The 14,750-nt window shown below is 51.4% G+C and overlaps 1 protein-coding gene across 8 annotated transcripts in view; it reads left to right on the top strand.

Moving 5' to 3' along the window:
• The window catches only part of PLEKHA7 (pleckstrin homology domain containing A7), a 232,926-nt gene extending 220,161 nt beyond the window's left edge, over positions 1 to 12,765 (top strand). For 3 of the 8 annotated variants that reach the window (XM_050759312.1, XM_050759313.1, XM_050759315.1), the window contains 7 exons: positions 245 to 348; positions 845 to 1,045; positions 3,765 to 3,923; positions 6,321 to 6,454; positions 7,258 to 7,400; positions 9,036 to 9,146; positions 11,058 to 11,156. In XM_050759312.1, coding sequence (XP_050615269.1) covers positions 245 to 348; positions 845 to 1,045; positions 3,765 to 3,923; positions 6,321 to 6,454; positions 7,258 to 7,400; positions 9,036 to 9,136 — 842 coding nt within the window. In that variant the 3' untranslated portion in view covers positions 9,137 to 9,146; positions 11,058 to 11,156. Of the gene's footprint in view, positions 1 to 244; positions 349 to 844; positions 2,480 to 3,764; positions 3,924 to 6,320; positions 6,455 to 7,257; positions 7,401 to 9,035; positions 9,147 to 11,057 lie in introns of those variants that run through there. The other 5 variants (XM_050759314.1, XM_050759316.1, XM_050759317.1 and 2 more) reach the window with 3 other exon arrangements.
• The last annotated feature ends 1,985 nt before the right edge of the window (positions 12,766 to 14,750 follow it).

The raw sequence follows: 14,750 nt of genomic DNA on the forward strand, positions 1-14,750 counted from the left end.
GCCTGCGGTGGTCCACAGATCTGCAGGGACACTGCCCTCCATCAGGGACAAAGGTCACCCCTGGGCTGGCCCCCATCCTCTATTGGGGACCTTGCTCTTCCAGGCCCTGGGGAGGAAGAAGAGAAGTAAGGGTGGGTCATTGGCTGGGTGCTCTTGGTCCTCCTACAAGAATGTGTGATGAGGGAGAAGCGGGAACCCACCCACACCAGCACAAACATGCTCGCACTTCTCTTTCCTCACGAAGGGCTGTCAGGGTCCATGTCAAGGCTCCAGCAGTCGTCCACCATTGCTCCCTACGTCACACTCCGGAGGGGTCTCAATGCCGAAAGCAGCAAGGCGACCTTCCCTGTGAGTGGCCTTGAGCTGTCGAGGACCTCCCTGCTCCTTCACATGGGGAGGGAGGGTCTCCCAGGGGGACAGTAACTGGCCATCCCGTCAGCCCTGGGGATGGCCTCTGGGGTGGCCTCAGCCCCTCCTGAGCTCCCTGTCACCCACTGCCCACCAAGGAGGGCGTCCTGCCTTTCTCTCTGGCCTGTCAGGGTGGCAGGAGGGAGCTCAAGAAGCCTGCACCCTGGGTTCTGGCCTCACTGGACAGGCCTGAGCCTCAGTGTCTGCATCTGCAGAATAGGTTCTGCTCAGAAAGCTCCTGAGGGTTGGGGGCATCGTGTTGCTTAGAGGAAATAGTTCTCTAAGTCCAAGAGGAGCCCAACTAGAGTGTGCATGTGTGTGCATGTGCATGTGCATGTGTATGAGAGACAGCGGGAATGCAGCCAGCGGGGTGGCTGTCCTCTGCATGCCCAGCCCAGCCGTTCTGTGTCTCTCTTGCCTGCTTCCTCTTCCTCAGAGACCCAAGAGTGCCTTGGAGCGCCTGTACTCAGGGGATCACCAGCGGGGCAAGATGAGTGCGGAGGAGCAGCTGGAGCGCATGAAGCGACACCAGAAGGCCCTGGTCCGAGAGCGCAAAAGGACACTGGGCCAAGGGGAGAGGATGGGCCTGCCCTCATCTCGCTACCTCAGCCGGCCACTCCCTGGAGATCTTGGCTCAGTATGTTAGGAGGGGCCAGGCAGTGGGGCAGGGACAGGGAGCCGAGTGCCCCTCAGAGTCCCCCAAACACAAGCATATCACACCTCCCAGTGAGCGAGCCGTCCATTGACCTAAGTGGTTGAGGGAACACCCCACGGGGCTGTTTGTCCACGACACAGGCTGGACAAATGCCTGGTTAGAGGCTGACCTGAACCAGAGCTGGAGTGAGGATCAAACAGGCCCAGGAGCCTGAGGAAACACCCAGTCAGTCCTCCCAGCTGCGATGGAGAGGGGTCTTTGCAGGCATTCAGAATCTCAGCAGAATTCAGGATCTGGGAATACAGGGTTCAGAGAGGAGAGGAGGAAGATGGTGACATGATTTGATTAGAAGCACAAGCAAACCGATCAGCCTCCCACACCTGCCAGCAGATGCTGTGTGAGGGCGCTGGAGCACCGGGTCACACCCCTGCCCCAAGGGCCACTGGTCTCCCTGAGCTTGCAGTGCAGAGGCCTCAGGGGTGTCAGGGAGAGCTGGAGAGGCCTGTGCTGCTCCCTGGTGGCGCTTCCTGGCGCTGTGCCCTGTCCACAGTCACCTTAGGTCCCTTTGGAAACGTTCCATTTGACTTTTCCCTGTTGTGTGAAATCCCATGTTTCCCTAAACCTCTAGCCTGATTGTTCTTTCCCTAATTCATTGCACAAGCTCCTTTGCTTTTAGTGTTACCGCTCGTTGCCTCTCTAATCCTGCCTGATTGTGTTTACAGAAGCTTCTGATTTGCATTGAACGTGCTCTAACTGGCCTGTGCTACTTGTTACCGGGCTTGTAATAGCGGTTCTTGTCTCCATAGCCCGTTGAGTGTTCCCAGATGTGACTCACCTTTCTGCTGCCCTCTTCATGCAGGCCTACTGACTCATAATTCACTTGTCCCAAAAGCCACCCCACAAGCCTGAGACAACCTGCTGCCCGAGGCCACAGTCATTGGCAGAGGTCTGGGCATTATTAATTTATAAAAATCCATGCCTTACACCTGGACGGTAGACAGGGACTTCAGAGACTGCACGTTTGAATACAGTCTCCCAAGACTGAGGTTGTTCGGTTTTAATTCCTCTAGTCCAATCACACAATTTCTTTTGGAAAACCTTTTGTGTTTCTGGTATTTAATAACTTGAAGGGATAGCAAAATATACTGTGTATTCAGAGGGCCTCTCTGCAGCTGTTAGCTCAGACACCAAAGGGGTAAGACCCAGGGCATTCATATCTTTAAAAGCTGCAAACCTGGTAACTTTTAAACTTTTAAAACAAATGTCATATGGGGTAACACTGACCTTTTATAATTTGATGTCTCAAATGTAGAGATTATTTAAAACTCGTAACTTGAATACCTTGTAATATTTCTCTTAAAAAAAAAGACTTGTGTAAGTCTCTGCATCAACGCCAATAAACATGTTGCTTAATAATAATGGATTGGCGTGGTTCTTCCCCAGGATACCTTGTAGAGTCTAGTGAACTTTTCCTGTTTGTGGAAACAATCAGGCTGGGTTTAAATGAGGACTTATCTCTATTTGGAGCATTTGTGAGCGTGTAAGGAAATGAGTGTTTTCTTTGTGAATCATTAAATTGATTTTTTCATCCTTGGAACTTCAATTGCCTAATCCTTTCCAACAATAATTGGAAACCGTCACCTAAGAGCGATTACACTGATTTGAGGTTATTATTGAGAGCTTGTGCATGAATGGGTGAAATGTGCAAATATGGCTCTGGGTTTGGGGTTTTGGAGGGACTTGAGGAGGCATCAAAGACAATCAGGACCATTTGGGGGGCTTTGAGGTGGATGGATGGGAGAGGAGGTGACCTGGGATAGATAAGCATCTGCTTTGGTTCTGCTCAGGGGAAGAGAGATTTTGAGCCTACTCTATTCTCAACAACCTGCTCAGAGGTCAAAGGCCTGTGAGGATGCAGGTCCTGGGTCAACAGGAAACCACCACGGAGCTGGACAGTCATGGCTGGATCTTATGGGTTAGATTTTCCCTTTTGGGAAGCTTGTTACAAAGTTGATACTATGAAACAGACTTAGAAACATTCCATTTGATTTAGCATTTCAATTTTATATGATTTAGTTTTTTTTTTTTCTAATTTAAAGAAAACATCTATCTCAAATAGATGGGTCTTACACAGCAGTTTGTCTGCCTCATTGGCTCCAAGCTGCCCTTGCTTGTACCTCCCCAGCCCTGCTGTGAGTGCGATATCCCCCACCTACAAATGTTACCTTGTTGAAAATTTCCAATAGAAAGACCCTTGGTTATTCCTCTTGCTTAGCAGGGCCTTGAAGGGCATGTTTTTCCATTAACTCTGAGCCTGAGGCATATGTCTCCTGAACCAGCTGTAGAGAGTGGAAGGGGCAAATCCCTTCTCTAGAACTCTGTCCCAAGTTGTTTGGAGGTCACCCTCTCTGGGAGCCTTCTGTTTCCCTGGGGGCCACTGTAAGCCTGAAGTCATGAGTCTTAGACCTATGCCCCGAGAGTGTGTGTTTGAAACCTCTGGGAACCCAGATCAGAGAGCAATTAGCAGTCTGGAACAACCCATATGAAGGGGACAGCGGCTTCGTTCTCTATTGCACATACAGCTTTTCCCTAATGGGATCACAGGTTCATCTTCCAAAGAACCCCATGGAAAAAGGTGACCAGCTGGGCCCTTTCAGCAGTCAGAAAGCGACTACGTTTAACCCTCTTGTTCTGTTGCCAGTGGAAGCGTGAGCAGGACTTTGACCTGCAGTTGCTGGAACGGGTCGTGCAAGGGGAAAAAAAGGACAAGGAGGAGAATGGCTGGTTGAAAGTGCAGGCCATGCCTGTCACTGAGTTGGACCTGGAGCCTCAAGACTATGACTTGGACATCAGCAGAGAGGTGAGGGCAGGCGCTTCCTTCATGTCCTCCAGGAGACATGGCCTTCAAGTTCCCAGCCTGATCCACCTTCCCACTGTGGGGTATCACCCTGAACAGGGACATGGCTCAGCTTCAGTGTGGCCTAGGAGAATGGATGGATAGCAGCTTGAGGCAATGAAAGGAGGCCAGACGTTTTAATGAAGGTTCAAATCTCTCTCTAATTTAGGGCAAATTGTAATTTTAGCTTCTCTGTGCCTCAGTTTCCTCAACAGTGAAGTGGGTTGTGAAGAGGATTAAGTGACTCCACATGTTCTCTGGAGGTTTAGCGACCAAAGCAATCAAAGCCACATAGTAGGCACATGAGCAGCAGTTGCTGTTGTTAGGAAATGTTCCCTGCAACACCAGGGATTGGCTTTGCAACTGGCTGGTGAGGCCAACTTGGGCAGTCTGACTAGGGGAAAATGGGGGGCAGGTTTGAAAATCACAGGTGAAAATTTCCAGCCGTGATAGAAGCTAGGGAACAGTGCAGTGTTCTGGTCTGAATTCTTCTGGTGCCCTCTGGTGGCTTATGTGCATCATGACAGGGCAGGCCCAGGAGAGCAAGTAACTGCTGGATCTACCCATCAAGAAATGTCTCTACCCAAGGGGAGAGAAAGGGAACTCAGGGTATGACACAGTCAACATCTTCAAGACGTAGATGGTCTTCTGGGGCCTATGTCGATGCTATTCCTAAGCTCTGCAGGGCAGTGTCTATGGCTGCTTGGTTCACCTTTGTATCCCTAGCCCCTGGCACAGGGCCTGGCACACAGTGGGTGTGTGGTACATCTTTGCTGCATGAAGACTGTGTGGAATGAATCACACAGTGACCCGTAAATGTACCAAAAGCATTTGTACAAGGACTTGGCCTGCCTGGAAATGGCACAAGAGGAAATGTTATCACCACATGAAGGATGGATCGAGGCGAGACCTCAATAAAACTTCCCCAGGTCTGTGTGATAGGAGAGTGAGTACTGAGGAGGACCTTGTCTTCTGGAGCCTTCCTGCTGTCTTAAGAGGCAGCGCCAGGCCTATTCACAAGCTGATTTGCCAATGGTATCTACCTGACTCAATATGTTACGGGTTCCTGTGGTCTTTGGGAACAAAGAAACAGCGTGTGGATAAGATAAGTGTCTATAGAGTTGCTGAGTTTTGGGGTCTGCTGGGGCTCTAGGAGTTAACAAGGCTGGTCCCCTGCTCAAGACCTTGTTCTTTTGCCATCTGAAACAGCCAAAGGTCTGTTGTGTTCTTAGATTCACAAAGGAAGCCCCGACATGCTGCCTTGGCAGGGGAAGTGTGTTCTGTAGTGTCCTGATTGCCTGCCAGTCCAGGGAAAATGTTCTTCCTTATCTCTAACCTAAATTCCTCCTGCTACAATGTAATCTACTTCCTTCCTCTAAATCTGTCCTCATTGGAGTAACAGAGAAGAGCTTATTTCTTGCCATCTCCAGCAGCGCAAAAGGGCTGCCTGTGGGTTTAAATCCATGACCAGGTTTGCCCCGGGATTGGGTTAAGCCTGTTTTTAGGAGCTTCAACCTACCCCATTTTAGTGTGCTTTTGTAATTCAGGGAGGAAAAAGTTCCTGGAGCATGCAAAAGCTTCCTTTAGTGTTCTTAGTCCAAGCGAAGTTTCACCAAGCCGAGTTTGCCACTAGTTCTACGGGAGATGCTGGTGAGGTGGAATTTGGGGCTGTCTTCCTCTGGCCAGCAGTAGATTCAGCATAGCTGCCTCCTGTCTAGATCAGAAGAGCCTTTTTAGGGACAGAAAGCACCATCACATCCTTTCATTCACCCACCCGTCAATCATCCATTTATCCATTATCCATCCATTCAGGGAGATTTAGTTGGAGGGCTACTAAGTACTAAGTCCATGCATTAGACAGAGGGACACAATGGCGAACGGAAAGTGAGGGGGTGGAGGGGATCAGAGAAGGCTTCTCAAAGTGAGGTTGAAAAGATGAGAGTCAATGTAACAAAAGGGAGAGCTTCCCAGATGGAACAGAGGCCCCACTGTGGGCGGGGAACTGGAGGGGCTGGTTGATCAGTGGCTGCAGAGGTCATCAGGGGTCAGGTCACTTAGGGCCTTGACGGTGGCATTAAAGATGATCATTTTCCCGAGAGCTTGTAGTCTAACTATCTTGCCCTTCCCTTCCGCCAGCCTGTAGGAGGTTGTCTGGTGGAGTGGAAAGAACACGAGCTTTGGAGTCGGACTCAGGTTCAAACCTGGATTCCACAACTTACTAATTTTGTGATCTTAGCAAGTTACTTAGCCTCTGTGGACTCCGCTTGCTTCCCATGGTGGGAGGGGACGGGGATGGGAAAAGCGAGTCCTAAACCCAGACATCTGAGTGTCTCCCTCTGCCACCTCCTGGCCTCTCCCCAGTTGTCCAAACCAGAGAAGGTGTCAATCCCTGAGCGCTACGTGGAGCTAGATCCCGAAGAGCCACCTAGCCTTGAGGAGCTGCAAGCGCGTTACCGCAAAGCCGAGAAGATCCGCAACATCCTCGCCCGGTCAAGGTCAGTCCTCGCTTACTCAAGTGTTGGCAGGTCACCCTGACCCCAGGTGGTGTCTCTACCATGTGGGCCCTGGGCCAGGCTGGCTGGGATGCATGTTTTGCCAAGTCTTCGTCTCAGGTAAGCCCTACTCATTGGAGGGGGCAGGCTGGTACATTGCCAGCAGATCAGCAAGGAAGCTGCCTAGGTCATCTGGAAAGGCCTACAACATTTGTAGAGGCTTCTTGTCCTGGGCTTTCACCTCCAATTCTGTGTCCCAAGTGACCCTAGCAAGTGAGGAGAGTGGAGCCAAGCATGGCGTGAAGCGGAGCTAGTTGGAAATCAGCTCCAGTGATGGTCCTCCCAGCATTTGGGCCTGTGCACCCTCATGCAGACCGGCAGATCAGAGCCAAGGGTGCCAGCCTTGTCCCTAGGGCACCAGAGGCATTGCCCACTCCCCTGGATGCTGGCCTGGGGCCCTCTGAAGTGACTTGACTATCTCCTCAGCCTCAATAGCTTCAGAAACTTAATCTTGTTTGTATGCCTCCATTTCAGAGCTGGCTTAGCCATTTCATGTCTGAATTTAATAAGAGCCTCCAGCTAGATCTGTGAACTTAAGGTCTGTGGCCTTCCCAAAAGAGGAACAAAGCTGTGATCGTTTGGGTGTTTCGGGGAAAGCATGTACCTTTGTCTAGGGAGAAAGTACCCACAGTTTTTGTCTGAACCCCCTCAAAATGTTGAGAACCTCTAGGCCAGGGAGACCCTCCACTCCTGAGGCTGCTGCCCAGGGCAGGAGGGCCCATGGTCTGCTTCCGACCCTCCTGCAGCATGTGCAACCTGCAGCCGACCTCAGGCCAGGACCGGAACAGTGTGGCTGACCTGGACTTGCAGCTGCAGGAGCAGGAGCGCATCATCAACATCTCCTATGCCCTGGCCTCCGAGGCCTCCCAGCGTAGCAAGCAGGTGGCAGGTAAGGCCATGGCCCAGCCCCCAAGGCCTGGATCCTGCCCACTGCACCTGTGGACTTGGGCCCAGCATGGCCTGTTCCAGAGCCAGTGGAAAATCAAGTGTCAAGGATGGTAGTTGAGGGTCAGTGGTGTGTTCCCCTGACCACTGGGCATCCTGTCCCATGAGCACAGCAGGACTTGGAAGGGAAGGTGGGGCAGGCCACACAGTGGGGGAGACCAAGGGGGCCCAGAAGCTCAGAAGTATCAGGGGAAGGTGGTCCCAGGAGGAGCAGTGCTGCTACCCCACTTCCTCGGAGACTATGAGCTAAGAGCAGGCTTTTCAAGGTTCTGATCCAAGGGGCTAAGGTTTCTGACCTCATGAAGAAGGGGGCAGGAAAGTGGTTGATGCTTGAATTTCTTGCTGGAGTAAGGCAGAAGGGGGCCCCTCCAGACCTCCCTGGTCCGCTGCCTTGGTCTCTAAATTAAAGCCAGTGTTCACCTTGTCAGAGTGTATTGTGCCAGAAAGTATGGGACGAAAAACATAACACCATGGGATGAGAACATGTGTGTGTGTGTGTGTGTGTGTGTGTGTCTCAGCGTGTATCTGTGTACATGTGTCTGTGTGTATGTGTGTCTCTGTGTATAAAAGGGCTGCTCTTTCTCTCAGTCAGGAAGGAGACTGCAGGCTCCTCCTTCCACTCACAACTCACCTGCCTGTGTGTGCCTTGTGCCTTCACAGTTCACCCGGTACCATTTCTCCCCCAGTGCAGAGGCCACTGTGTGTCTGGGTGGTGCTCCTGGCCAGGTGTGCTCCTTCTGGGGAGGGGGCAGCCATAGAGCCTGAAGTGGTGTCATGGCCCCTACCAATTCTCCAACCCTGGCCAAAGGGTCTAGAAGTAGCCAAGGATGTGGCTGGCAGAGCCCTCAGAGGCCTGGGCCTGGGGGGTCTGGTCTGGGGATCAGAGACCTTTGCTGTGGCCCCAGAAGGCCATGAGAGTGACTGACAACAAGGGGAGGGGCCATAGTCATAGTCAAAACCTGTTCTCTGTCCCCTACAGCCTGATCCTGCACAGTCCTTGAAATCTCTGCTGTCCTCAGTCCCTTCGAGCACATGCTGAGTGGGCTGAGAGTTGGCCAGTGTGGTGTTCTGGGACTAGGGATGCAGGAGATGACTCATCCAGACCTCTCCTCCCAATGACCCTGGGGCTCATCTTAGCAGCTTTTGAGCTCCTTCTGGGGAGGGTTCGAGCAGGGGCGGCTACCCCACCATACCGTGCCCTCCTCTCGCCTTGCTTGCTCTAACCCTGGGGGGTCTGCCATCCTCAGCCTCCTTACTGCCAGCAGATGAGCGCCCCCAGCCCTAATATGCTGTGACCAGTTCCCAGGGCCTTTCTCCCTTCCTAGTCAGAGATGATTTTTGCTGCAGCCTTTCCTCACTCTCGATCCCTCTCTCCATCTCAGAAGCATATCCAGGAACTGCAGGTTGACCCATCTGGTTCCCCACCAGGCCCCATGAATCTGTCCCTCACCCTCAAGCCCAGGCCCTTCATGGTGGGCAGCAGGGCCCATGCCACTGCAGCCTGCCAAATGGGGCATCTGGTGCTGCAGGAGCTGACGAGGAGTCTAACACACCGCTTAATTCCTGTTGCCCCATCTAGCGCAGCAGCTGGCCCTCCTCCCGCCTAAAGGCCCCCTGTCTCCCAGGACGGTGCCACCTTACCCCCCTTTAACCAACGGACTCCACTACACCTTTGTCTAACACCTTCCAAGTAAGACCCCCTGCCTGGTGTGCCCCTGCCTGCTCCCTGTGCCTCCCTAGCGCTGAGCTCCTCACCTCCCTGCTGTGCTGAAATGATTGCAGTGCCACCTGCTGACGCCTCCTTCCACTGGCAAAGCGGTCGCTGTGGGGACTGTCCTGACTGGTAGGCAGGTGGGAAAGTGATGCTTTTTAGGAACTGAGTCCTCAGTGGCTGTAATACAATAGGGACTGAGCGATACACCCTGCTGCCTCCGTGAAATCTCTAGAACCAGAACTATGCCCCCAACCCTTGCTCTCCTCAGTAGGGCAGCCTGATGCCCAAGAACCAGTGCAGCCCACACTGCCAGCCTCAGGGGACTGGAAGAGTTAGATCTTGGCCTTTCAGGGCTTTGGCCAAAGAAATGGAAGAACTGTAAGACTGGGAAAAGTCCAGTTCTACAGATGAGGAAACTGAGGCCCAGTGAGGGGCCAGGGCTCATTCCAGGTCACAAAGAATTGGTGTCAGTGCAGAGGCTGGGACTGCCCTTTTGGTCACTGGGCACTTTAAGAGGGAGAGAAAGGGAAGCCCAGGGCAACGTGAAATTGGCCGTCAGCCAGGCAGAAAGCTCTGGCACCACCCCTACCAAGCCCTCCCCATGTGGGCATCTAGTGATGAGAGGCAGTGCGGGATGAGGAGGGAGCCCTGCAACAGGAGGCCGGCATCTGGTCCAGTCTCAAGTGAGTTCTTGGCCTGAGCCTGTTGCTTCGGAGCCCATTGGTTCACCTGGACAGGGGAAGGTCAGACTGGTGGTCTGGGCAGTCCTTTCCCTGACATCGCATCCCACTATCATTTTGCAGGGCTTTCCCCTCTCCTTCCTTTACATATACTGTGGTTAACATTGTTGAGTGCCTGCTGTGTGCCAGGCATTGTGCTAAGCATCTCTTTTGATCCACACAACAACCCTATGAAGATATTTCCCCCCATTTTACAGATGAGAAAACAAAAGCTCAGAGACCTTGAGGGATTTGCGCAAGGAATAACAGCTTGTAAGTGCTGGGGTTTGAACCCCTTTGATATGAGTTCAGAGCCTTTGTTCCCCATCACCACTCATGGATTCATCTGGGCCGCCCTGAGCAGCTCTAAGTGTTTGGAGAAAGAAGTGAAAAGAGGGAGAGAGTGTTTGTGCTGCAGGAAACAAAGCATGATTTTTTGTCAGGTGTCCATCCTGGGTGCTCCTCCTGCCTCACAGCAGAGCTAGCAAGTCCCTGCCAGCCTGAGCATGGAAGGACGAGGCCAGCCTCCTTGGGCCAGGTTCTAGGAGGTGTGGAGGAGATGATTGAGGAGCCATAGGGAAGTGCTCTAGCCAGGTCCATTGTGAAGGCCACGGTTGGGGGTGTGGCTTTCTCCTACAGATCTGAGCACAGTAGCAGCGCTCAGGCACAGAGAGGCAGGAGAGAGACTCTGTTCCTACTGGGTTTTGGTGCCTCCATGGCTGTGAGATCGGCCTTTTATACCCTTTTTGGAGTACTGCGTTTCTTCTTACCCTCACAGCATCCTTGTTAAGAAGTGGTTATGACCACCATGTTTTTTAGGTTAGAAAAACAAGGCCCACAGAGGTCAAGAGCGCTACCCACATTCAATGAAGGGCAGGGCCAGACTGCACCCTTATTAGAGTCTTTGCCCTATCAGGATGGGGACCTAATTTAGGGGCCAGCATGTGTCTAGCAGTGGAGTAGGGGTGCAGGGAGGGCGGGGTGAGAGCCCCATGTGTCCTAGAAGCTGAGGGTCCCACAGCGGCGGCCGCATTGCCGGAGCCCCCTGCTCTGCTGCTCTGCCTGTCCGCCTATCTGCCATTCTGTCATGTGTGTGCAGACGTGCCTGTTCCCTGGATGTGAGCAGGGCTCCTGCCAGCTTCTCACTGTCGCCTGTGCTTTTTGCCAGCCCAGGCAGTGACTGACCCGTGACTCAGCACACGAAGGAGAAGCCTGGAGCCAGGGGCCCAGTGGAACCAGCTTCCTCTAAGGAGAAGACCTTTCTGCCCCCAAGGAAACCACTTCCAGCTGAGCAGGGAATCTGGCTGGAGGAAGGAGCAGCTTACTGACTACAGGTGTTCACCACAGACCAGGTCCTAATATGCACCCACTAGTTTAGCTCAGACTCCTCTCTACATATGAATGGCAAAGGCACTTTTGATACACACTGTAAAATACACTGTATTTTAGAATCGGAATCTATTTTCTAATGTTCACCTCAAGGGCTGAGTGGCAGGAAGGGTGAGGATGCAGGACTTTGCAGCTGCACATACAGATTCGGGTACTTTGGGTGACAGGTGTTGGGGGGTGAGAAGGGCGGGGCAAGCAGAGGCTAGTCCAGCTTCCAATGACCTTAGGAGAAAGTGAGATTTGAAGAGGTGTTCCCAGTAGACTCCAGCAAGAGGCTGGTTGGCGTGCTGTCTGGGAGTAGAGGAAATCTTGGCTGCAGAGATCAGCTGTCCCTGACCTGATGACCCGCTCTATGTGAAACTCCACCAGGATCGCACATGGAGCCCAAGTCTGTGCCTTGCCCCTTGGGTTTGGCTTAGGGGCAACAGTGTGTTCAAGAGTACTGGGGCCCACAGGCTTCCCTCAGCAAAGGGCTCTTGTCAGAAAGAAAAAAGCAGTTTGCTTTCTCTCTCTTTTTTTTTTTTTTTTTGAGACAGAGTTTCACTCTTGTTGCCTGGGCTGGAGTGCAGTGGCGCTATCTCGGTTCATCGCAACCTCTGCCTCCCGGGTTCAAGCGATTCTCCTGCCTCAGCCTCCCGAGTAGCTGGGTTCTTACAGGCATGTGCCACCACACCCAGCTAATTTTGTATTTTTAGTAGAGACGAGGTTTCTCCATGTTGGTCAGGCTGGTCTTGAACTCCCGACCTCAGGTTATCCACCCGCCTTGGCCTCCCAAAGTGTTGGGATTACAGGTGTGAGCCACCACGCCTGGCCTGCTTTCATTTTTAACAGTACACATTGAAGTACAGAAAATGTGAGAGGAAGCAACTTTCATTGTATTATAGCAATAAACTCCATACTGGGTGACATCTACCTAGAAATCCCTTCCCTCCAACCAGGCCATGATGGGAACCTTTGCGGCCTGCCCTTGGAGAATCCCGGGTTGGCTTCCCTGGGACTCAGGTCTGGTGGCAGGAGGGCAGCAGTGTGCCCCCACCATCCCTCATGGCCATAATGGCAGGACTTTGATTTGACTTCCAGCCCCACATGAGGAGGGGGGCTACCAAGCCAGGTGCAGTGTTTGTGGCCCTTTATTTAAGTTGTGTTCTTATATTATTCTGCATATAAAAAATGACGTTTAAATGGAAATACAACAACAACAAAAACCTCCATTGGGTGGAGCCACACTTTAAATGAAAATTTCTCTTTGACTATGCTCAGAGAAAAAAAATAGAATTTTGAATATATTTAGCAGTTGTTGTCTATTTTTAACTAACTCCATATGCTGCCAGTATCGACTTCATGACATTTGCCAAAATAAAATTTTATTTTTGCCTTTGTAAGATTTTCTTGGAGAAAATGAAATGAATATTTTGCAAGAAAAAGTTAATTTAAAAATGTAATGGTTTGCAAAAAAATGTGATGTACAGATTAAAATATTAACCTGATACGTTTCCTGTTTCTCGCTGGCTATAGTCTCTGGTGAGTGGCCTGTGTACATTTGTTTCCATTTCTTTGGAAAATCCCCACTGTCAGCTCTCGGTCCTGCTTCTATTTACCTATGAAAAGTTTCTTCTGGTGATGGTTCCTTGACATTTGATTGACTGTAGAGGCCTGGAGTGAGGAGGCCTGTGCTTCTGGGCCCCTGGCTAGGCTTCCACAGCTGCTCAAGGCAACCCCCTACCCCATCCCAGTCAAGGAGCTGCTGGGCTGTGGACTCCCTCGTGGGGCCGGTTTTGTCAGACAGACTGCAGTCCAATTCAAGACAGCACAGGGAACGCTGCGGGCCCCCTTCCAACCCACATGCTGCTGGCTCGCTCCTGGGAGGCAGCTTAGTGACGGACCATTGCAAGCTGGATTTGTATTTAATTCATTTTGACTTGTGATGTATGCTCAAAACAGAAGGCAAGAAGCCAGTTCCATTGAGGGGTGTGTATATTTCTGAGCTTGTTGTTATGGCAGTTTTTCTCTACTGCCAAGAAGAGCATCCGAGGTTCATGGTGACTTTCCAACTATTTAAATTGGGGAAAGTAGATTCCAGGGCATTCCGAGCAGGGGGTACTGCTGCTTTTTTGGCTACTGAACTCTTTGAATTTTAAAATAAAATGTACTCTTTGGTTTTAAACATTACTTGGAAATGTCACCATAACAGATGAAGTGGGGTGGTGGTGGTGGTGAGAATGATTTCATAACTGAGTGCAAAGCCCCCCGAACCAAAAAAGGAACCACACAGGAGATAATACCCACTCCACAGGGTGGCCATCTGTAGACATTTTCTCAGTGAAAACATGCCAGTGGTTTTTTTATTTTATTTTTTACTGTTGGTCTCACTTTCTGTCTCACACATACAATCCTGTGTAAGAGGGAATGCGGAACCCCTCCCTTGCTGCTGGTTTTAGAGTGTGCCGTCAAGGAATAGGGGTACCCTGTTCTACAGGAATTGAGGCCCAGATTTCAATCTACAGAGTGAGGGAGTATGTGACAGGCCCTCAACTTGGAGTCGACGGAGAGTACCATGCTCAGAAAAGGCACACTCCAGCTTCATCCTGCGTAAGCAGGCGATGTGGCCTGGCTTTGAGAGCACTCTCGTTACCCGAGGTAAGATGGGGCCATCTGTGACAGTGCTGGCTGGCCGGTGACACTACAGGGTGGGGAAGACTCTGGGGAATGCCATGTGGCCCTATGATTCCAACTTCCCTTCCTTCCAGGAGACCCCAGGACCTTAACGAGATTGCAGTTGACGAAGGGGATGTGAGCACACTTCTGCATCCGTTTGCTGGTGTCCACTCCTCAATTCTGACTTTAACCCGGGTCTAGGTTGAGCCCTGGATGTCTAGTTATAGCAAGAACCAACAAAAACATTTTAGGATCTAGTATGAAACGGGTTAGGAATAACATCTTTTCCTAATGCCTTCTTGAACCTCCTGAACTGCCAAGATTCTCAACATGTCCAGAATGTCATTCAGATTATTATAATAGGGTTTGTGAGTCCACATGAAGTAGATGTGCCCAGACTAGTGTAGACGATGAGAACAAGTGTTTTGTTTTCTCCATCATTTACTTTTCTGCCTGCCTTGGTGTCTGTGGGAATGTAAGCTGCAGCTAGCCCCTTCCTCTCTCTCTAACCCCTGGGCTGCCTTCAGGGCAGCTGGGTTCTCTAGAATTTTCCTGGTTATTTTAGTTTGCAGGCCATGGCCAGGGAACCATCTATCTGCCCACAGTTTCATTCCAGGGACCTAAAGGGGTGGGGGTGGGGTGGAGCAGACCCTGGCTCAGGCTCAGCCAGACAGGAGCCCATTTTGGCTTTGGGAATTTCCCACAAGGACAGCGGAGGACTCCCTGGCAAGTCCTTTTGTGTTCTTACCAAGGGTGGGAAAGAAGAAGCAAATTATTTGTCTAATCCCCAAATCACATTTCTGAGACGTGGCAGACG

The sequence above is a fragment of the Macaca thibetana genome, chromosome 14 (genome assembly GCF_024542745.1).
Source record: "Macaca thibetana thibetana isolate TM-01 chromosome 14, ASM2454274v1, whole genome shotgun sequence".
Classification (NCBI taxonomy): domain Eukaryota; kingdom Metazoa; phylum Chordata; class Mammalia; order Primates; family Cercopithecidae; genus Macaca; species Macaca thibetana.